Below are 23,569 nucleotides of genomic sequence, written 5' to 3' on the forward strand. Positions count from 1 at the left end.
CTACAAGAAAAGGGTTAATAACTGGGGCAACTCTTTTCCGATGGGTTCAGCATCTGTATAGGGGGTAATTTTGTTTCTATCTGCGCCAGCGCTTTTGGCTTCTACCTTATGACAAAAAATGTCCCCCTAGTTGGCAGCAGTTAACACCTTAATATACAGGGAAAGGCTGCTAAAAAGGGCGCAAGTTAGCTTTTTTGCACAGGACATTCGTGCATGTGTGGTGTTTGTGTTTTGTGTTTTTTAATGTTTTTAATTCAGTTTCAGCTAGAAACGTTTTTATTAAAACTGCAAATGACGTAATAGCAGATTATTTCTTAAATCCGTAATTATGCTGAAAACACTGCAACTGCAGGATTGTATAGTCCAGTGACCCTGGTTACAGATAAACCTAAGCATAAGTATCAAGTACACCCGCCCTGCACCCAGAGGTGTCCCGCTGTGGCAAGCACAGACCACCCTGCACCCAGAGGTGTCCCATTGTATGAAGCGCACACACACCACCCTGCACCCAGGAGGTGTCCCGTTGTATGAAGCACACATACCACCCTGCACCCAGAGGTGTCCCGTTGTATGCAGTACACACACACACACACACACACACACCACCCTGCACCCAGAGGTGTCCCATTGTATGAAACACACAAACACCCCACCCTTGCACCCAGAGTTATCCCGCTGTGGCAAGCACACACAACCCTGCACCCAGAGGTGTTCCGCTGTATGCAACACACTCCACCCTGCACCCAGAGGTGTTCCGCTGTATGCAACACACACCACCCTGCACCCAGAGGTGTTCCGCTGTATGCAACACACACCACCCTGCGCCCAGAGGTGTTTCGCTGTATGCAACACACACCACCCTGCGCCCAGAGGTGTTTCGCTGTATGCAACACACACCACCCTCCACCCAGAGGTTTTCCACTGTATGCAACACACACCACCCTTGCACCCAAAGATATCTTGCTGTCACACAGTATGTAGGAATTGTTCCTAACTTGTATTTTTTTTCCACCTGTACTTTCGACTACTTACAATCGCAGACTTTTAATGGCTAGGGTTGTCTGACCATGCCATCTGTGCTTTCTTTTATAAACCATGGTTATTTGGCTATTAGATGTGTTGGTGGAATTCGAATGTACCTTGAGCAAAATTCCCAGAATGCACAGATTTGTTCAATGAACGCCCAGGGCAGGAAACATGGTGTTCTGTGAACTTTGGACAACCGTAATAACGAGGGCTGTGGTGGACGGAGTGAAGGGTGGAGGGGCGGATTAGGGAGTTCAGTTTGGAAAGGAGAACACATTCTTCTAATGAATTACTTGCTCTGGACAGGGGAGACCTTGAGGTCTGTACATGCATTTTATTTCGCTCTTACTCTGTCTGACATTTTGTCGCCCCACCTCAGCTGTGATTGGTTAACTCGGACTAAATGATTTGCCTGTAGATTCGAGGTATTTCTGTCTTGTAATCGTTCGTTTATAATTTGGAATACAAGTCCTAGAAGGTAAAGACAAGAGAAACAACTCGCACCTGCCATGAAACAAACTCAAGCTTCATGTATCGTAGTAGGTATTTATTTTTACAAAGGGAAGTTTTGCAACCTGGAAATTGCAGGTCTGGACTGGGGAACCGAAGCAGTCCTGGGGGAAAATGCTAAATCCAACCCGGCTCACTTAGTCTCCTCGCTCAATCTCTTTCCATACGAGGGCTTCCATCTTCCAAAGGTTCTGCAGCGCTTGTGGGTTGTCGCTTGTCCCTGAGGGTGGTTTGCTCGTTTGCTTTTTTCCATTTGCATTCTGGGACTCCTAGTGCTCTGTTTTGATATTGATGAAAAGCAATGAGTGAGTGTCACAAAATTGAGTAATGCAACAGGAGAGTGTGGGGTGCGCCTCCCGGACAAGGGATCGACTCAAGACCTCAGAGTGTATGTGAGGGGGGTGGGTGCACCCTCGTACAGATTAACGGACAGTGGTCCGTCTGGTATCTGCACCTGTTGAAAAGTACATGTACAGGAGACCCCTACAAGCATCGAAGACCTTGCGAGAAGCCCGGGTTGTAGTGTGGGAGGCCTTCATGGGGGACCCTTGCCACGGTATGCCTTAGCCAGTCATGACTCTTTGGTCAACAGCTTGTTGCATTCTTGGACTTGTAGGTTGGCATTTAATATTGAATATTATTGGAACCTATTTTTGCAAAGTGTTAACGTAAAAACCAAGATTAGGTTAAGGTGTGACAAACAGCATGGGGGTCACTTGTTAGGCCCCACTGAAATATATCAGCTTTTGTTCACCCTGCATGCCCCACCACCAACGTGCTGGCACTAGTATAGCACCAATGCTAATAAGTGCTGTGTGTATGTATATGTGTATGTATATGTATATGTGTATGTGTATGTGTGTGTATGTATATGTGTGTGTGTGTATATATATATGTATATATATATATATATATATGTGTGTATATTTATATATATATATATGTGTGTATATTTATATATATATATATATATATATATATATATGTGTATGTATATGTATATGTATGTGTATATATATATATATGTATATATCCTACTGGCAGGTGCCAGTAGTTATAGTTAGGACCTACTTTCCATAGGAAATCCACAACATTCTATTTGGAATAACTTTGGCACTGGTGGAAGAATCTTCATGAATTTCTCCAAGTAAATGGCCTGCACCGTTCTGCTCCTTCCCTAAAAGTTTGGGGGTGATTCGTTAAGTGGGGGCCGAGAAAAAAGGGGGTCCCAAAACGTGTTTTTCCCATGTAATTTTCCATAGGGACCTTTAGCCAGGGCTAGGGCTACAGCCCGAACGGCTGAACGGAATTACACCAAATTTGGCAGAGAGGTAGAGTTCGGTTTGCAGATTGTGCTTTTTGTTAAGTGGTGTAAATCCGTTCAGTAGTTCCTGAGAAAATTAAAATCATAGTGATATCTAGAGACTAAGTACTGCACGCGTACGGAAATCTGTACAATTAAGAGAACAAGCTGCATGCTGATTGGATGTCAACTGTCTGTCAACACTTCAAACCAGGAAGTGTTGGCAGCCATCTTGTGCCTCGGTAGCACAGAGTCACAAGAAAACTGTAAAAGAAAGTTGAAAAATAAGGAAAGGGGGCAGGGTAGAAACATGTTGACCCTCTAGACCTGCTCAGGGGGTCCCACATGGATCTTTAGGCCCAATTTTTTTTTTTAAATAAAAAAAACGCGGGGTACGTGTATGGTACTCGTACGTGGTGGAAAAGGAAAAAAAACCACTAGAAGTCAGTTTTATTCTGAACTAGCTTACCCGTCGCGCATTGCTGCAATCTCCGAAGAAAGGAAATTCAAGGAACCTCGTTATACCATTCAATTTACATTGTCATTTTTATTGAAACTTATTCATTTTAATATGAAAAACATTTCAAAATGTCGTTTTAATTCTATTTATTTATTCAAGTGCTGGTGGATACATGATTTTTTGTTTTTCCGTCTTGTGCGTACATCAGTATTCGAAAGATTGAGGGCCCTGGGGGGCTGATATATTTTTTTTTTTTTATTATGCCAGAAACCTTCACAGGAGTACACTCAACTTCCCAAAGTTTCATGGCGATCGGATGAATGGTGTAGTAATGCATAAAGGACAGACACATACATTCATTTTTATATATATAGAGCTCCCGGGGGAATTTTTTTTCTAAAATGGGGGACTTGCTTGCTGAAAATGCTGCTGCAGGAGTTGATGTGCTTGGTGCAGTAGCAGGTGGGTTTTCCTGCAACCTCCGTTTGCAGCTCGAGCAAAGTTGTTGGGGTGCAAGTTCTTCACGTGTCGCTTCATATTTGCTGTGCCAAAGGAGTGTTTTTTAGATGGATCACCCCTTGAAAGAGTTGTTTGGCAAATTTTACAGGTTACTTTTGGAGCATTAACCTTTTTTTGCCCTTCTGGAAAAGTAAAAAACTGCCAAATTAGAGCTTCTTTCCTCTGAATGAAATATTCCTTTGAAGAATGGCTGGAAGATGAGTCCATTGCTGTTATTATGGTAATCTTCCTTCTATTTGACAAGATTCTCAGATGATATGCTTCTTCTTAGAAAGTCAAAGTAGAATGATTAAAATGGGACGGAACTTTAAACAGTTGGAATAGGAAGTGTTATGAACCAATCAAATCTCTTCTTTTAAAGTCACATGGCTTTGCTTACGCTGTGCTTACGATGCGAGTACGCTCGTTCCACCGTGATTTGTGTAATTGCTTTTAAAAGTAATATACGATTGTTCAAAGTTAATCTATTTTAATAACTACCCTATATAATGTATTCTGTTAGTATGTTCATTAAGTATGTTAATTAAATACATAAATATGTTTTTAAATAATTAAAAACATTTGCGTCTTTCGCGTACGGGGTGCCATACATGATTCCACACGGAGGCTTTGATGCGACGCGTAACGTGAAAGCGTATTTGTAGCGTATGCTGAGAATGATTAGCAGTACAAACTATGGTGCGATCACTCTCTCACTGTCAAATCAGAGCACAGGGCGCGCTATGAGAATGGTTACAAGTGGTCACTCATTGGAGATCCGATTCAGCTGTGAGGCTTATCCACTGTATCATAATGTTACCTTTTAGCCTGTTTAAGATTGAGGTTTGCATGAAATACTATGCTATAGGCAGATATAGATCTTTAGGCAGAGCTTATCTCCATGAAGCTTGGTTATTATCATTTACATATAGGTGCCTGAGGGAGGGAAAAGAAGTATTTCTGAATGGCGAGGATTGCACAATAGCACCAGATCACTCCTTAATTTGTAGACACATACAATTGCATGGCTCTTGTAATCAAGAGGCGCCTAATTTGGCCTGTGTGAAAGGCACTCCGACACCTGCTATCATAACAACGTTGATTTTACTGGCAAACGGGAGTTATTTACTTTGAAATAATGTAGATTGTTGTGCAATGTTAGCAGGCATCGCTTAAATGATTACGGTAACTGAGCATGTGGTTTGCTATTAAAAAAGTTGTTTACTCCTCTGCATGGGAAGCTGGATGTTTCTATCTGGCCATCGATTCCGACCTTGAAAGCAGAGTCAACCAACTGAGCCGTATAAGAGTGCTATTGTCTCAAAAAGAGGTTGCTCCTAAATCTGCTAGAGAAACATTTGTCCTTCATGTAGCAAACACCCGCACAGAAGTGCATGCTTTATTAAATACAGACGTGCCCCTGCATTTTGGGGAGTTAATTCAGGCCATCTTTAATGCGTCCTAGACTACTGAGTTACCTTACTTTTTTAAAGTTATAAGCAGTGGCCTTATGACTCCTTTTCAAACTATATTTGGTGTCTTCTCGGCATTTTTCAATTTGATTTTTTTTCCAGCATCTTTGGTGGATTCCCCTTAATACTCTCATTAGTTGCCGGTGTGCTTTTATTAATTTGTTTACTTAAATATGGATGCACATCCTGCAGTACACAACCATATTTCTCGTCTGTTGCTGGTCCGCAATCGAATGCTTAGTTATTACAGAGTGCTGCCTCTGGCTACATTGAATTCAGCTTATGGATTATAGTTTCGATTTTCCTTTTTCACATGCGTTCAACCTGTCTTCCATTGCCTGAGCTGCGATTTCGACTGGGCCCTGGATTTGTGCCTCTGCAGAACGGTGTCTCCCAATGCGGATTATGACCAGCTGAGGAGCCCCTTAGTGGTTCATGACTTGTTCTGGCGGCGGGATTATGGCCTTAGCAGCGATACATGGAATAATGGGGCGTTGGAATGTTTTTGCAGCGGCGCATGACTTCTTGGCAAGCAGTTACATTGAAGATGACCCGAGTTTTCCTCCGATGGTGATAGAGGCTCCGGTCATTGAGGAACATGTATGTTCATTCCCACTATTGAATTGGATGGCTGAAATGTTTTCAGATGAGAACAATGACTTCCTCTTGGAGGCTGTTGCTACATACGGTGCTTATGCGCTGTTGGAATAAGAGTTTGATTTTTCTACCTATTCTTTATTATTTAGTTACTGCTTTCTATGAAACAGCTAATTTTTTTTGCAAATTTGAACTTGACTCTGCTTTTCAAGCTTGAACTCTGCGTTTGTAATTCGCCCACGTTTATATCACATGCTTCAATCAAGGAAGGGTGCCGTGGGGCCGAGCCTTGCACTCACACCGTGTTAAGTTAGCATGGGTTTATTAGAAGCTTAAACACCATTTTTGCTTTCCTGCTCTGCTTTGCACACAACACGCACTTGCAATATTGTTTAGAGATGGCTGAGTATTTTGCTTCACATGAGAATAATTTGTTATGCTACATTGGTAGACTGCCTCGCTAGTTTAGTGTGTATAGTGAGAGCATGGAACATCAAGGTTATCTTGGACACTGTGTCAGTTATTCGGAATGATCCTCGCACGTTCAAGCCATAACACATATGCAGCTGTGGCCACCTCTGATAGTGGTGCATTTAATAATGCACTGTGAAGGCATGATTACACACAGTTGGATAACATTCATATCCTGACAGTTTGTGCAGAACTCAATGTGATCCACTACTGCTGAGTACTAGAGGTATGGGTCCGCCCATGTAATCCTATGAGACCTTCTGTAGTTATAAACTAACCTACTGGGTAGGGAGGGTGAAATCTAGGTATATTTTTAATCTGTTTCCCTTTAGCATTGTAAGATGCTTTCTCCATTTGTAATTTATGGAATAGTAACAATGCTGACAACCTTGTTTCTGATAATGTTTTCTTGTATTATCTAAGGTACTGCGCATGAGATTACGGCGTTAGAAATAAACATTTCAAATTTGCACGGGTCTTTATTTACTGCTTGTTTTGGACTGGTGTAAGACGAACGAAAGAGTGCTCTTGTTATCCACCTTAATTGAGGTAATCTAAGTCTCATGTTCTGGGTTGACTGGTCAATGGTGTTTTTGCTATAGGGCGAAGAACCAATGAGTCAGTCACTGATTGTTAGTCTGTTAGGGTGTTTGGGTACTAAGGTGGGTTTTTGGAACACCGTAATTCACTGAGGTCCTAAGTCTTTATGCACAGTTCTGTGTAGGAGCAGAATCCCTGCAACAGTAGTTACAACAAAAAGGCTCGATAAAGGGCTTTGAGTTTGAATCAGAATATCAAATTGAAGAATAATTGATAACCCCAGCCAATAAAGGGAGCAAGTGTGCAAATTTCACTCTGCCTTCGGCCGGGGTAGTTGTTACAATAAATAGGCTTGATAAAGGCCTGCACTTTGAATAGGAATATGAAATAGAAGAATAGTTGATAATCACAGCTGAGGAATGCAGCAAGTAGTTGTGTGTATGTGTGTGTGTGGATGATGTGTTGATTGAGTGGAAGATGAAAAAGGTGAAAAATAAGAATGGCTGGAGACACGCAAACTACCCACTGCCTTGTCAGTGAAGTGGATCTTTGGATTTCCAGCTCATTTCACAGATAGGGTGTTGGATACCGCAGTGGGAGCAAGAGAAAAGAGTACCACATTTAAGGAAGCAAGCTAGTGCACAAAGTACACACAGTGTGCGGTAGAAAGGATGCAAGAAAGGACGCAAGTGTGCAAATTAACCACTGCCATTCACTGGTAGTAGTTACCAAGAAGGCTGAATAAAGGGCCTGCACTTTGTATTTGAATAAAAGAAGAATAATTGATAACCCCTGCCAAGAAAGGCAGCAAGTAGGTGTGTGTATGTGTGGATGATGTGTTGATTGAGCGGAAGATGAATAAGGTGAAAAATAAGAGGCTGCAGACATGCAAACTTTCCACTTCTTTGTAAGGGAAGTGGGTGTTTAGTTTTCCAGTGCGTGTGTATGTATGTATGTGTGTGTATGTATGTATGTATGTATGTATGTATGTATGTATGTATGTATGTATGTATGTATGTATGTATGTATGTATGTATGTATGTATGTATGTATGTATGTATGTATATATGTATGTATGTATACTGAAAAAACATAGGTTTCACACGCTTTATAGTTAAGAATTAGCATTTAAAAAACCTTGCAAATTCATTAAAAAAACATAGGTTTCACACAGGTTATAGTTAGCTGGACATTTCACTCATACAAAACCTTTGAAATTCCCGAGTTATAGTTAGTTCAACTCTCTTAAACAATCACTTAAAGAAACACATACTTATACAGGAACTCTTCCAATCTCTCACTCTCACATATACTCACTTATATACATCAATACTTAACATACTCACATATACTAGTTTAAAACATGTGTAGTCACTCATAAAGATACTATTGAGGCAGTCATTCACTCACTAACACACCCATACACACGCTCATCCACCCATACAGTCTTGCACACATGTTGTCTTCAAAACACATACAGACAGTGAGTCACTCATGCATCTATGCACTAAGTAATATCCCTCACCGAACTATACAGACACTCATACTGATACTCAAACAAACTAATAACCCATATAGACACTTGTGTAGCTACTCGCCAACCCATGCAGCCACATATAGACAAAGTGAGACACAAATATTTACATATTTAAAGATAACTCGCTAATACATGTATTCCCTAAGATACACTTAAGTCAGTTATGCAATCCTTTTTATAAAAAAAAGTCCATTTACACACTTATTTACCCATTTATGTTTCCATTTACCTTTAGATATACATATATAAAAAATGTTTATTTTCCAGAAAGACACACAATCACTGGATGATGTCGTCAGTGATGTCATTTTGAGATGTCATGAGTGATTTAATATGTGACGTCATCAGCAGTGCACTGCGGGCGCGCGAGTTCGTTAGCTGAACGAACTATAACGGGGGAATTTCAAAGCTTTTGTATGAGTGAAATATCCAGCTAACTATAACATGTATGGTTTTTTAATGAATTTGCAAGGTTTTTTTAATGCTAATTCCTAACTATAGCGTGTGTGAAACCTATGTTTTTTTTCTGTGAATATATGCCGTTTTTTTAATCCAAACGAAGTTGAAGAGTGTTCGTGTGTGTGTATATATGCATGTATGTGTGTGTGTATATATGTGTATATATATATATATATATATATATATATATATCAATGCTGCATGTTTGTAAAGGACCCCCTCTTAGTACTTTGTATGTTGAAATGCCCGCCTTAAAATTACGGCAGAACCTCCACCCCCAAGAGTGGCCGCACTGAGACCCGGGCAGCAGCTGACCTCTGACCTCTCTGCCCTACAGTGATTGCTTATAGAGGTGGCGGCTGTATCCTAGACTTGTGCTATCTGAATCCAGGCATGTCTAGTAAGTAACATCTTCACCTTACCTGCGCGGGTGTAGCACATAGACTGCCAATAGAAGGGCCTTCTAGCGCTGGCTACCTAGAGCGCCTTTCCAAACAGATCCGATGGTTCTGGGCTGTCCTGTGATGTGTTTTAGGATTTGTCTGTGTACTTGTCCTGCTGTAGTTATGGTGAGGACATGGATGGATCTCCGGTGTGGGGGTGTTGATGGTTGGGTGGTGGTGGTTGGAGAGTTTACCATTTCTCTCTGGCCTGCCCCTTAACTCAGCAACATCCGTCGCAGTTAGAGGTGGTGTGAGGCTGTATTGCTGACTGTGGCGTGATTCAGCTGTTTTGAACCTGTTTTGTCATCTTTGTATCTAGGCCTTTCTGTCTGTGCAGTGCATGTGTTTATTGTGGCTTGGTTTTTGCACAATAGCACACTGGGCTGCCGTAACTGCTGGTGAATTCACGTTGTGGTGCCAGTGTGTGTGCAGGCTCTGGTGTGCTTTTGTCTAGTATGTTCCAGGGCTGGCTTTAGGGCAGTGCAACTGGTGCGGCCGCACTGGGTACTGACCTGTGGAGGGGGTGCTGACCTCAGAAGTGGTTGCTGTGTTTAGCAATATTGTATGACCAGAGGAATGAGGCGCACTTTTGCTCGGTGGTAAGGAGAGAATCCAAGGAGGTGGTCATGGGACGCGAGGACGCCAAAAATGATTGTCGCACTGGGCTCCACCAGCGCTAGTGCCAGCCCTGCCTTTTCCCGTGGCCTGGGAGTGTGTGTGCACGCGCTCAGGGGTGTTTTTGTTTGGTGTGTTCCTGCGTCTCCATGAATTCCCTCGCTACCACCCTCCAACAGTGCCCCTCATGTCTCCAATAGCCCTTCTCTGACATAAATTTCATATTTTATAGCGTTACTCCTAGACACTGATGGTTGAGGGGGGCCTGCACACAGAGGATGCAGGTGGGTAATGGAAGTCCAGTCTTGGCTAACTCAAGTTGGGGTTCGAATCTGGAGGGTCTCAGGATCATGTTGGCACTGTTGGCCCACTTTGACTCCTGTTGGAATGCACAGGTGCAGTGGTGCTTTCCTGTGTCAGGTTTTCGGCAGTCTGGAGAACTTGCAGATCTTCTATGCATGCTGAAAAGTAGCTTCGCTACTCCACTGGAGACGCTGGTTGCTCTTTATAGTGCTGGCCTCCCAGGCTTTTGGAGGTAGAGAAGCTGCAGGACGAGTCTACTTTGGTGCAATTGCCAGGGATAGCAGGCAGGCCGGCATGGTTGGCACTAAGTCAGTCGCAGCTCCTCAGTTCTTGCTCTTTGCGGCTCTTTGATCTTCTTAGGTCGACAGAATCTACTTTCCTGGTGTCGGGGGCTTCCCTAAATACTAGATTTAGGGGCATTAAGGGAAGTGAAGGGTGGTAGTCAATAGGCTACTTAAAGTACCCTTGGGGTCACTACACCCCCTATATGACCACTTCCTCTGGAGTGGTCATATGGGGGGTGTAGGCATAACCCTGTCCCAGAGCTCCTAATTACGCCAACACCAAGATGGTGTAATTTTCCTAAAAGGGGGCCATATCAGGCAGCTCACCTTAGGGTAGTGACTGGCTTGGTAGTCCACCACACCTCCCTGCATACTTAATTTCCCACCTGTCATGGTGCCAAATGGGGCTTGGCATTTCCTCATGTCTTGGGAAGCGGTGGGCACATATCAAAAGCAGCAGAGGCTTTGAAGCCTCTTGCTTTAAGATGCTGATTATTTAGCCATCCTACTTGGCGGGGGTGACAAAACCTCTGGCCATAGCAGGCATTGTTTCTGCCCACAGCTCTCACCTGCTGGAGGTCAGAAACCGGTCTGTTGTGGCAGGCTGGTAGACACCAGTCAGCCAGCACACTAGAGGCTGGTAGGTTTTCAGAGAGCACCCCTAAGGTGCCCTTTGGGTGCATGTATTAATAAATCCACCACTGGAATCTGTGTGGGTTTATTAATGCAAGGGGTTTGATACCAAACACCATAGATTTCAGTAAAGACATCATGTAGCTGGGTTGTGATATCTATGAATTGACTTGGACATCACAGGGAAATATCTGCTCATGTAGACATGTCCTCACATGGAGTATAGTGCACCCCTTCTTAGGCTGTAAAGCCTGCTGTAAGGGTGACTTACCTATACTGCATGCAATGTCTGTAGGCATGGCACACAGGGATGTGTGCCATGCCATGTTTTCACTTTTATCTGCAACAGGACATGCAGCCTGCAATGGCAGTTTGCATGTTGGTAATAAGGAGTCTTACGGTGGCATAATACAAGCTGCAGCCCTTTGGGTGCCTTTATTAGCTTCCTTGCCTTAGGTACCCAGGGTGCCACTTGCTAGGGACTAACAGGCGTTGCTATAGGTATTGCCAATTAAGGGAACAATTGTACAGTTTACGGAAAGAGACCTGGCACAGGGGACCTGGATAGCAGGAACCCAGTGCACTTATGTCAAAATTGCATCCGATACCAGGCAAAAAGTGGGAGTGACAATGTCAAAAAGGAGCTCTTTTCTACAATGCCATGTGTAGTGGGACAGCTGTCCTACACTCGGTCACCACCTCATTGAGGTTGTGTGTGAATGTCTTTCATGCCCACTGGGTTGTAAAGTAGGCATGGCAGGCCAATACGTTTTGAAAAATCATCTAGATAACTACATGTGAAAGTCGTTAATCACCCAATGTGTCAATTTGTCTCTCCAAGGAAGGAATATGGACAATGTATTATACAGGTTGTTTGGCCTTTGCAAACCATATGCTAAAAATATATTTTTGTGCCCTACACAATGATGTTATCAGTATGTAAAGTGCATTGTACTCCCGGAGATACGTTCTGCCACCAGAACGCCAGTTTAAAGTTTTTTTTTGTATGTATTCGTCCACTCCTGGAATTGGAAAAAAATGTACTCCGGGAACCCAGAAATTGGAAGTTGAGTTGTGGCAGAGGAAGAAGCTGGAATCGCAAAGTGTGATGCTTAGAAAGCAGAGTCCTACAGTGAACTTAAATATATATTTTAAAATATCTGCTGCAAACAAACTGGTCGCGAAGAGGCTGCATTTTAAAATAGCTTACGAGGTTAAAACACTTGCTGCAGAGATCATTGTGTCCAGAAATTTGGGACAAAGTAGTGGGCTACTGCATTTTGACACCAAGATCAATTTGTTACATTCTGTTCATAGATTGCAGTCCTTCTAATATAGTACAGTGATCCATTTACTGGCATCGTAAGCTGCATGCAAACTAAGGTCCTGATTTAGATCTTGGCGGACAGGTTACGCCGACACAATGGTAACTCCTATCCCATTGGATATAATATTTATATTCCAGCAGACGTGATCTCAATCACCGTTGTGAAGGAGTAACCTTCCACCAAGATCTATATGGGGCCCAAAGTCATGGATTTAGATCCTTATTGTTTTTTTATCAATCTATTCTTCTTCTACGATGGCAAAGAAGGGTTCATTTGGGAGGTAATAAAGTCTTATTAGTACAGATAACACAATCATAGCGTATGGTTTTCTAGCCTTACTTTGTATTCCTCCCAACTGTTCACTCTTAACATATAATAACTACAAATATGGATGGTTTGTGATTACTGCACCTTATAAGTTATATCTTTCATTGTGTTACGTAACATTTCCTGTACATTGAATTACACATGTGTGATTTATTGTGCCTCTGCGTGCGATGTTAAGTGCTCCGAGACCCTACACTGGGATGAATAGACCTATAAAAGTACAAGTAGTTGGCATTTACATCAATCTGGCCTTTACTTAAATATTTGTGTAATTACTCGTGCATTCTTACAGTGGACGAACATTTCTTACATAAGGAGTTGAATAAAGTTCAAAACTCGCCTCCAAATCATAGTGTCTCTTTAGTACTTGTGAAATGATCCCATGCTGTGCATCTTTCTTTCCTTCCTTTGGCATCTAAGTGTTGGGCTCCCATCTAGTATTATCTTCCCATCTAGTATTATCTTACTAGATGGTCCCATCTAGTAAGATCCCATCTAGTATTATCTTCACACAAGGAGGGCTGATAGTTCTTTAAATCAGGCCTTTGTTTTGGGCCCAGCTGGAAGTGTAAATAAGAAGCCTCCCTTGCTGCCTGCACATTGCTTCTCCAAACATAATGCAGACCGCGTGCTGGCGCTGCTGAAATATATTACAAAACGAAACCAAGACCAGTTCAGCTTGATTTCTTTTACTTGAACGAGAAAATGTTTTTTTTTTCTTGCCGTCATTCTTCTGCTGCATAGTGAATTCTTCAGTCTGTCTGAGGGCTTGTAAAATTCAGCCCTCTGATCATTTCCTCATTTACTGTGACATTGGTGGAGGTAAATCCTCCGCAAAGGTTTTATGTATGCTAGTGTAAGCTTCATTGTTTATCACCTGCCAATAGGATGTCCACCTTGTCATGGATGCAGACATCAGCATTTTTTTCTTATCTTTTATCAAAAAACATTTCAGGTTAGTTGCTGTTGGCTACAGCCAGCAATGCATTCTACATCATTTTTGTTCCATCTCCATGATGCACAAGGTGGGCAGGAAGATCAAGAACGTTTCAAGCCGCCTGGATGGTTGAGAAGATTCTTGCGTCAAGCTTCATTGAGTGTAATGGGAAGCTTAACGTAGTAAGCTTAGTTTTTTTTTTTGTCTCATGTTTAAAAAAAAAAAAAAGAAATTGTAAAGCAGATTGCTCTTGTCCTATTTCTTAAATGCAATGGCTGTCCTAATAATTGCTATCTTCATTCCACATAAGTGGCTTGAAAGGAAGCTGACGAGAGTTTAAGCAGTTTCTGGTTCTACAGGTAGTTGGTGGCATTTTGCATTTTAGTAACTTGCGAGAGATCCTTCGATTACAGTATTCAAGTCCCACAAAGCTGATTTCCCATTAAGTTGCTTGCGCTGCTGTCAGGTGATTGATTCTTGTGGTCAGTTAATTAGCTGTGTTGACTTCCATTTCCTTGCCATCAAGAGTTCATTTGAACAATCCAATAGATTTGCAGGCAGGCTGGTGGAATTAGTGCCTGGTTTTTAGTTGCATTTTAACTGTGAACGGGTATAACTAGCTGTTGTGATTCAGAGTTCTTTAATTTGGATCCACCTTTGGATAGTGTTTGTGAGGGGGGGAGAACTCAAAATGTTTTGGAGTTAATGTGTTAAACATTCTTTTTAATCAGGTTGAAAATCGAATGATTGTGAAGAGGATGTTCTCGGTGGCAATTGTCAACAGTAAAAGTTTGTCAAAGGGTAAAACGGATCTCCTGATTCTATTTCTACTGGATCATCAAAAAGATGTGTTCAAGGTAATTTAAAAATTCTCACAATTTTTGGCTAGCTTTGGCATACTTCTCAACCATCAATTGTGGCTATTTTAATCCTTCTTTTCTTTTGCAATTGAAGATCCCTGGACCCTTACATAAAATGGTTAGTGAAAAACTGGCGATTATTCAGCGTGGAGGAGATCCTGACAAAGACACAGGTAACTGCGATCCTAAAAACGTCTGACACCTAGCCCCTTTTCTTGCCATCAAGAAAGAGACTTAAAGACAGAATGGCATCTTGTTTACCAATCTGGCACCTGTACTTTAGTAAGTCTAGCATGATCCAACGAATTTTACTATCCATCCCTTTTTCCATCATCCACATGCTCTTTCGCCATTCATTTATGTTTACCAACTAATTCCCTCTTCACCTTCTTATGCATCCACCTCCTTTCTCATCCATCCATCTAACACTTTATTCATCTACCTACCCACTCATCCACCAAACACCTATTCACTAATTCGCTTACATATATACATCCATTCACCTAACAATACATCATCCTCCTCTCTTCCAGACTAATCCATTTACATGTTCAATCCTAGAGTATTGACTGCCTCCTTGACCTGTGCAACGCCATTCAATCATCCACCAACCACATGTACTCTTACTGATCCACCCATTTACCTAGACATACACCTTCTTATCCCCCTACCCATCCACAGTTCACCTAGGTATACATACATGCACCTTTCCATCACATCCATCAGCCCATTGAACTACTGTCATCCATCCATCCAGCCATACTCCCCTTCACCTTTTATACATCCATTCACACACTCCTATAACTATTCAGACATTTGCCCTGCATCCACCCATTCACCTACCTATGAATTTATGTACACACCTACTAAAACAGGCATCCGCTTATTTATTCACCTTTCGCCCACCTCTCAATCGTTCAACTGCCTACTCAACCATCCATCCCCCTACTCGTATATTTATCTAACTTTAATGTTTGTTTCCCCACTTGCCCTCAACAATCACTTATACACATACCTTATCATCCAATAACCTACCCGTACACCTACTTACCAACCTACCCAATAATCAGTGAACTAAAGGTTTCACCACCCTTTTCTCTCATCTACCTACTTATCTACCTGGAACCCCATCTATTAATCCTCTGGCCCGCCCCGCTTCACATACTCTCACTGACTCATTACCTAGTCATGACTAATGCACACACCCATGTACCTATGTATCCAGGCACTCTCATATTCACTCCAACCACCCCATCAACAAATCTTTTTCTTTAATGGTTCATGCTGGAGTTCAGGAAGACTTTGTAAAAATACATGGCTTGTGACGCCTTTCAATATTTTTGTGATCTGAAAAGCTACTGCTTGGTAACCATCTTTCATCCTTCTCTTTTTTCACATAAGCAATTACTGTTGGTATATTTTGAGAGATAATCCTGTTTCAAACGAGGACCTTTGTGGCTAGATTTATTTTGCAAACAGTTTAATTTAACATTAGTAGTTGGGTCAAGGTAAACCCAGGAAAACCGCCGAAACGTTATTCGGCAGCTGTGGCTTTTTTCATCAATCTGAATTTACCTCCGCAGTGAGGTAGTTTATCATATGCTTCATAATTCTGATTTTTAGGTCAAGCCTGGGAAGCGCATGCACTGCTCTGCGAGGCAGGTTGGGACTTAAAGCTCTGGCCACTCTCCACCCATATATTTCATTGGCTTTTGTCATTCTACACTGTAAACTCTCCCTCCTTAGTACTGCCTTGTCTCATTCTTTAACCCCCATAGCGACAGCACCTGTTACGTGTGTTACTCGGTAGGCTTTAATTACAGCCTCGGAGCACTATTTTCCCAAATAGCTTTGTCCTGCCTACTTTTACAAGCAGGCCACCGCTTTTATTGTTTTTATAGCACTAACGCATTTGCAATGCAATAGGTCGTGCATTTGAGAGAATTTAAGCTATTCGCATTGTAAATAACTAAACCTTTTATTTAACTGTTTTAAAATCAACACAGAAATAAAAGGAATTGTCATTTACATTGCCAATAGCTCAAACTCTTGCAATTGTGAGACCTATTGCATTGCAAATGCTTGTTTACTTTTGTAACCTCCCATGAGAACATCCCTAGTTACATTTGCTCTTACTCTTCATGTTAATTTACAATACTTGGCGAGCAATCAGTTTTTAGGTCGAGCTATGTATAGCTCTTAACTATTAGAGTTGAAACAAACTCTTTGACCAAGAGGTTTCCAAGCCGGATTCCGCCCAATGCATGTTGTCTACTGAACTGTGACGCTTGCCAGGCCCCGCTTGGCCTCACTCACACTCCATATGCTGGTTCCCTCCCACACCCCCCTGCTCCCGTGCCTCGCACACCACCATGCTCCTTCCCTCCCACTCGCTCACTCCCCTGCTTTGCCGCCCCCCCACCCCATCTGCCTCGCACACCACATCAAAGGCTGCTGCTCCCCTGCCCACCCGCCCCCCCACTCCCCCCCACAGCAATGCTGAGAGCTTGTTTTCATCTGTGCTTGCACGTTTGTAGGTCTCTTTATATTTTTGTACAACAAGTACACAAGGGAAGCACAGTTCATTTTCATACATGCCCAATTATATTACATGTGGTTTGAAAAATCAACAGGGCTGATTTTGCTTGTTTCACAAAATATAGAGCGAGTGTGTATTTATTCCTTTTTGTCTCCCTCGTGTATATCTCCCTCCTCCACTGCACTCGCTCACGCTTTTGTTGCCTGTCTGCTGTCACACGCGTTTGTGTGCTTATCCCACTCTCTTGTTACTTTTTGGCACTGTCCATTTGCTCACGCATCTGTTTCTTCCCCGCCCCCATGTTGCTTAGCTAACCCCCCTTACTTCCACCTTCCCTCATCATGGTATCCCCCCCTCATTCTTACATTCTCCCCTTTTTACTTCCTCCTCACCCGTGCTACTTTTATTTCTTTCATTTTACAATTCCAACTCATCGGCAAACAGAAAAAAACACTTACCTGATTTCATAGGTACACACTTGCTTGTTGCGCATGCCTATAGTGACACGGCTGGCCGCATATAGGGTTTTTCTTCCTTTAAAGCTTTGCTGTCAACATCAGCGATGTTGTATCACATTGCTAGAAACACTTACAAAGCCAAGATGTCCCAAAGGCATGACTTGTTGGCTTTGTCAATGCTTGTTTGCTCAGTGAGTCACCCTTATTGTTGTAGGTATGCCTAACAACGTGTGCTGTGGACCCAGCTGCTCCTCACTGAAACAGTCCTACACGGCCAAAATTGGTCTCTTTCCATTTTGTGGGGGCATTGGCATAGTGTTTCGGGATGGACTTCTGTACTGGAGCAAAACCAATGCTAGATGTTCCTATAGTTAGCCTCCTTAAATGGGACAGTTGAGCTTAAAGCCATGGTTTGAAATGTGCCCAGAGTAATAAATTCAGCCATTTCCACCGATCTCGTTTTTGCTGTTTGGGTGTGAGATGCTTTAAGTGGTGTAGGTTTTCCCAGTTGTGTGTTCCCCTTGCAGAATATGTTGTAGGCTCTCAAGCTGCACTTTACTGTGAAAGGCCATCAAGGCTGCAACTGTTCCGGAAGGTTTTGTGTTTTCCTTCTGAGGGAACATAGTCTCGCAGTTGAGATTGTACCGCTCCTTCTTTAGCAGGATCAAGGCCAATTTGATTATTTTTAATCCCTTCTAGATTGGTGTAGGTGCTCTTTGAACACAATCTTGGACTATACCCAGAGTAAATATCTGTGGCTCAGACTATTTGAACTGTTTTCGTCTATCACTTTTTGTGGAAGACGGAAATCTTGCACGTTTATTCCTTTTCCACTGTTGAGCTCACAATATCTTATGTTTTTCTAACTTTTAGTTTACGATTCTTGTATTAGTTGCAAGTGTATTCTATAGTTAGCACATAAATAATAGCTCCTAGTAGATCTCAGGCGAATGATCAGGCATACATTTTAAGATCCAATTCATCCATAAAAATGACGAAATAATACAATAATTTATGTGAATCATTTACTGCACCTGCCATGAAAACAGTCATTCTTGTAAGGAAAATCGCAATGTGGTGTAAGCAAGTATGGCACATGTCCCTACCTTGAAATACTAAAAAATATTCTATGTATTTATGTTCAGAGTGAACAAACAGAAATGGGGCGACGAAGCAACCCTTAACACCTTAAGAGATCTGCCCCAAGCCACTGGCCAATCATTCTCTCTCTCTGTCTCTCTCTCTGTCTCTCTCTCTGTCTCTCTCTCTGTCTCTCTCTCTGTCTCTCTCTCTGTCTCTCTCTCTGTCTCTCTCTCTGTCTCTCTCTCTCTGTCTCTCTCTCTCTGTCTCTCTCTCTCTGTCTCTCTCTCTCTGTCTCTCTCTCTCTGTCTCTCTCTCTCTGTCTCTCTCTCTCTGTCTCTCTCTCTGTCTCTCTCTCTCTGTCTCTCTCTCTCTGTCTCTCTCTCTGTCTCTCTCTCTGTCTCTCTCTCTGTCTCTCTCTCTGTCTCTCTCTCTGTCTCTCTCTCTGTCTCTCTCTCTCTCTCTGTCTCTCTCTCTGTCTCTCTCTCTGTCTCTCTCTCTGTCTCTCTCTCTGTCTCTCTCTCTGTCTCTCTCTCTCTGTCTCTCTCTCTCTGTCTCTCTCTCTGTCTCTCTCTCTCTGTCTCTCTCTCTCTGTCTCTCTCTCTCTGTCTCTCTCTCTCTGTCTCTCTGTCTCTGTCTCTCTGTCTCTCTCTCTGTCTCTCTCTCTGTCTCTCTGTCTCTCTGTCTCTCTCTCTTCTCCTGTGCCGATCTGCTGTTGTCTTCCACCCACCTCTTCTCTAACTCCCTGTTCCCTTCTCCTGTGCTGATCTCCAACACGCATCCTTCTTTAACTCCCTGTTCCCTTCTCCTGTGCTGATCTCTTCAACACGCATCCTTCTTTAACTCCCTGTTCTTATAATGTGCTGATCTGATGCTCTCCCACATACATCCTTCTGTAACCGCACACACATACATACAACCACACACATCTGTCGCCCTCACTCTAGCTATCTATCGCACAACAGCATCACTCGTTGCCACCACAACATCAATCTGTGCAACCATTCAACAACAACTGGTTCAAATATGTTCTCTCAATGTTTCAAGCTTTATTACAAATGCCACAAAAAGATGTTAATATTTCACTTCTGTTCTTGGATTTTTGTCACAATAAAATACACTGAACATAATCTTCATAAGTTATTTACAAAAGTTTAAGCTATTGCCAACTTTATTTAAGTATTAATTAATAAAAAAATTAAGCCATTGTTATTTGTAATATCAATACATGTAAGTCACGTAAATACAACACATATTGCATTACAAATGCTATAGGTGTCACATTTGCAAAAATTATAACTATTGGCATTGTAAATGACAAAGCTATTAATTTCGCTACTTTTAAAACCAACACATGAATAAAAAATGTCATTTTCAATACCAATAGCTCAAACTTTCCTAATGCAAGACCTATTGCATTGCAAATGCTTGTGGTTTTTTTTTTTGGGCCTGCCTCCGCTTGTGTGTGTTTTGTTTACTTCCTGCAGGCTGAAAGGTTCCCAGCAGTTATTTGCCATGCTTGTTTTTAGGTCTCGCTGAGCCCACGCGCATGCAATGTCTCAGACTTAAGTAATGGGCGTTTCAAAAATGCTACCAAAGACTTTTCCAAGCGGATTGCCTACAGTGCAAGTGTGCCGGGTATGTGCACATCGCACACCATTTGGCAGCCTGTGAGCCTCGGCATCAGACTTCAAACGAATCCCCTCCCCCGCAATGCCGAGAGCTTGTTAAAGCACCTACATCTCCACTTGACATATGCTCCCTCGCCAATGTCCCTCCCACCCTTCCTTTGAGCTCCACTTTTCTTTTAACTTTCGGCACGAGTTCACAGGCTCCTCTCTGCCCCCTTCCTTTAATGGCCCTCCCCCAGCACAGAGCCCGCATAGCTTGTTGTTTGTGTCACCAGCATCCTTTTCCCCTTCTTGTGAACTGCACTCATTTTGGGGAGCGTGTGGCGTTTACCTCTTTACTGAAGAATGCCTCCTCCGCCTGCAGCATGTTGTTTGCACCTCACTATCCTGTAGGTAATGTTCCCCCCTTTATCTTACATGTGTCCTAGCCCACTCTCCATACTATAGCCCAAGCCATCGTTGCTGCTTATTTATCTTATGCGTCTAACAACCATTGACAAAGCCAATAGACCAGACTTATTGTCAGTATGCTGCTACTCGTTGTATCATCTATCTGGATGTAATGACCAACAGCCAAAATACAAGTGGGGCAGCACACTAAGCTAAGCACGATTTTATTTTGTTTTGCACGTTCTTTAAGCCACTCCCTTTATTACATTACCTATGCTGCTGGCGTTATCCTTTCAATCCACTTTTTGCTGCTGTACTGTCCCTCACATTTTAGCAAATTAAGGCGTTATGTGGGGCTGTTACGGCAGGACGATGGTAGGGGGTATTGCAAGTTATTTCACCCTTCACCCCCTCTCAGCCCATTATAACCTTCAGTGCTGTGCACCCCTTCACACGCATAGCTGACCATTTCTGCATGCTCTCTTCAGAGAGGCCAGGTATTGGATGGGCATACATCAGCCGTGTGATGTGACTACAGGCCAGGTAATGTCCCCCAAGTGATTGGTGTTCCCACTATCTTTCCGCAGCTTGCGCCTGTCTAGTCCCCCATGCACCCAAATGTGCTGCATTATAACGCATAATTTGTCCTCTTTTTATAAACAAATTAAAAAAATATACCCAACCCTGCCGCATACTATAGCCCAAGCCATCGTTGCTGCTTATTTATCTTATGCAACTAACAACCATTGACAAAGCCAATAGACCCGACTTATTGTCAGTATGCTGCTACTCGTTGTATCATATGTCTGGATGCAATAACAGAAACAGCCAAAATACAAGTGGGGCAGCACACTAAGCTAAGCACGATTTCTTATTTTTTTTTTGCACGTTATTTAAGCCACTCCCTTTATTACATTACCCATGCTGCTGGCGTTATCCTTTCAATCCACTTTTTGCTACTGTACTGTCCCTCACATTTTAGCAAATGAAGGCGTTATGTGAGTAAAATAACAATGTGTTGCATTATGCCGCATAATTTGCGTTTTCTTGCCATATAATTTAGCGGCATACTTTGGTCCATCACTGCCACATAATCCCAGTGGCTCTAGATATAATGTTCTAGTTAGACCACTATTTCTTTTTCAGGAGAGTTTAAAAGCTCAAAAATAGACATGTGCATACTTTTGTAATCGTCTAGCGTAGGGGCGGCATGTCGGGGTCTCGCACATCGATTTTCTCACATTTCTGTAGTTTTTGTGAATACAGTTGGGTAATTTAGGTGGCTCCTGGACATGTCACAGCAGCTTCTTTTGGCGTCTCCGGTATAATCACCCTTGGATCTCAAGAGGCTAACTCTCGGGTCTCACTGGAGGGTCAATTTATTATCTCACGTGAAGGTCATTTGAGGATATGTGGGGTCACTTTAAGAGTTAACATGAGGGTTATTTTATTAAATGCTTTAGATTTCACAGGAGTGTCTCCATCAGCCGGCCGATTAATCAATGTACTGGTACACTGCTTCTTCCCAGTGGCGATTAGATGCAAAGCGGAAGTGTGCCTGGGATTAATTGAGGCTTAACAGCAGTGCAAGGTATAGCTCGGACCGACCGTCAAGGGGGAGCAAGGAGTCTGGAAACACATGCTTCAGAATAGGAGCATAAACAGTGTGCTCCTCAGCGCTGACAACATTACGCTTATCTGCCCCCTCACCCGCCCCCACACACACAACCACACACTGAAGAATTTGAAGCGGGGTTGTAAACAAGCAGAGAGAAGTTGGAGGCGCGAATTTGAGGAAGCTAGTAGGGTGCAGTGGAAGCAAATAATCTTGGAATACTAGAGTCTGATTAGGAAATCTAAGGCGGACTATTATTCTTCCTTGATTTGTACTGCTACTAATAGTTCTAGAAGCATTTTCAATATACTAAATAGTCTTACTAGCCCTGAGTGTTCTAAGAATGCCATTGTCCCGTCTCAGGAACTTTGTGAGAATCTTGCCAAATTCTTCAAGGAGAAAATCGAGCTAATTATTGAGGATTTGGAGGATTCTCCGGAGACCGGTTGTCCACCGGACATGGGTTTCCGGTAGATAGGATTAACGATCCAGCTTGGTCGCTGGGTGAACCTTTACTAGAGTTCCCACTTCCGGTTCTTTTTTGGACCCCGTGCCACACAAGATCTGGAAGGAGTATGAGGAGGAATGATTTCCTACTCTCCGCCTGATCTGTAACCAATCTCTTGCCACGGGTACTGTCCCAGCCCAGTGGAAGCAGGCTGTGATATCTCCTGTTGAAAAAGCCTTCTCTGGACCCGGAATGTTCCAAAAACTACAGACCCATTTCCCTGCTGCCCTTTCTGGCCAAAATTGTCGAGCGTTTGGTCCGTGTAACCATCTCCAAACATCTGGGACAGCATCACTTATTAGAGGACGATCAATTTGGCTTCCGCCCGGCTCATGGGGGCGAAACGGCCTTGGTCACCGCCGTGGATGAGCTTCAAAGGCGTGCAGACAGGGGACAGCGTTTCTGATTCTGCTTGACATGTCTGCTGCCTTTGATACGGTTAACCACGAGATCCTACTGGGCCGTTTAAGTGATGCTGGGGTGAGAGCTAGCGCTCTGATGTGGCTTCGGTCATTTTTGCGGGAGAGACGGCAGACTGTGTCCCTGCCCCCCTTTCAATCAGCGTTCTCATGTCCCACACAGGGTGCCACAGGGATCAGCTATCAGCCCCATCCTTTTTAACCTATATCTAAGACCTCTGGTATCACTCATTAAAGCCTATAAAATCAAGATAATAAATTACGCTGACAATACGCAGATGATCCTCTTCTTTGAAGGAGAGGAATCGACACCTGTGGGGGTATTC

At 42.8% G+C, this 23,569-nt stretch overlaps 1 protein-coding gene across 1 annotated transcript in view; it reads left to right on the forward strand.

Annotated features, from left to right (window-relative positions):
• Positions 1-23,569, forward strand: part of DEPDC7 (DEP domain containing 7) — a 310,449-nt gene that overhangs the window by 278,932 nt on the left and 7,948 nt on the right. Inside the window, exons 7-8 of the mRNA XM_078680860.1 lie at positions 14,475-14,600; positions 14,698-14,776. Of these exons, the coding sequence (XP_078536986.1) occupies positions 14,475-14,600; positions 14,698-14,776 (205 nt within the window). The remainder of the gene's footprint in view (positions 1-14,474; positions 14,601-14,697; positions 14,777-23,569) is intronic.

The sequence above is a fragment of the Lissotriton helveticus genome, chromosome 3_1 (assembly GCF_964261635.1).
Source record: "Lissotriton helveticus chromosome 3_1, aLisHel1.1, whole genome shotgun sequence".
In the NCBI taxonomy this organism is placed as follows: Eukaryota; Metazoa; Chordata; class Amphibia; order Caudata; family Salamandridae; genus Lissotriton; species Lissotriton helveticus.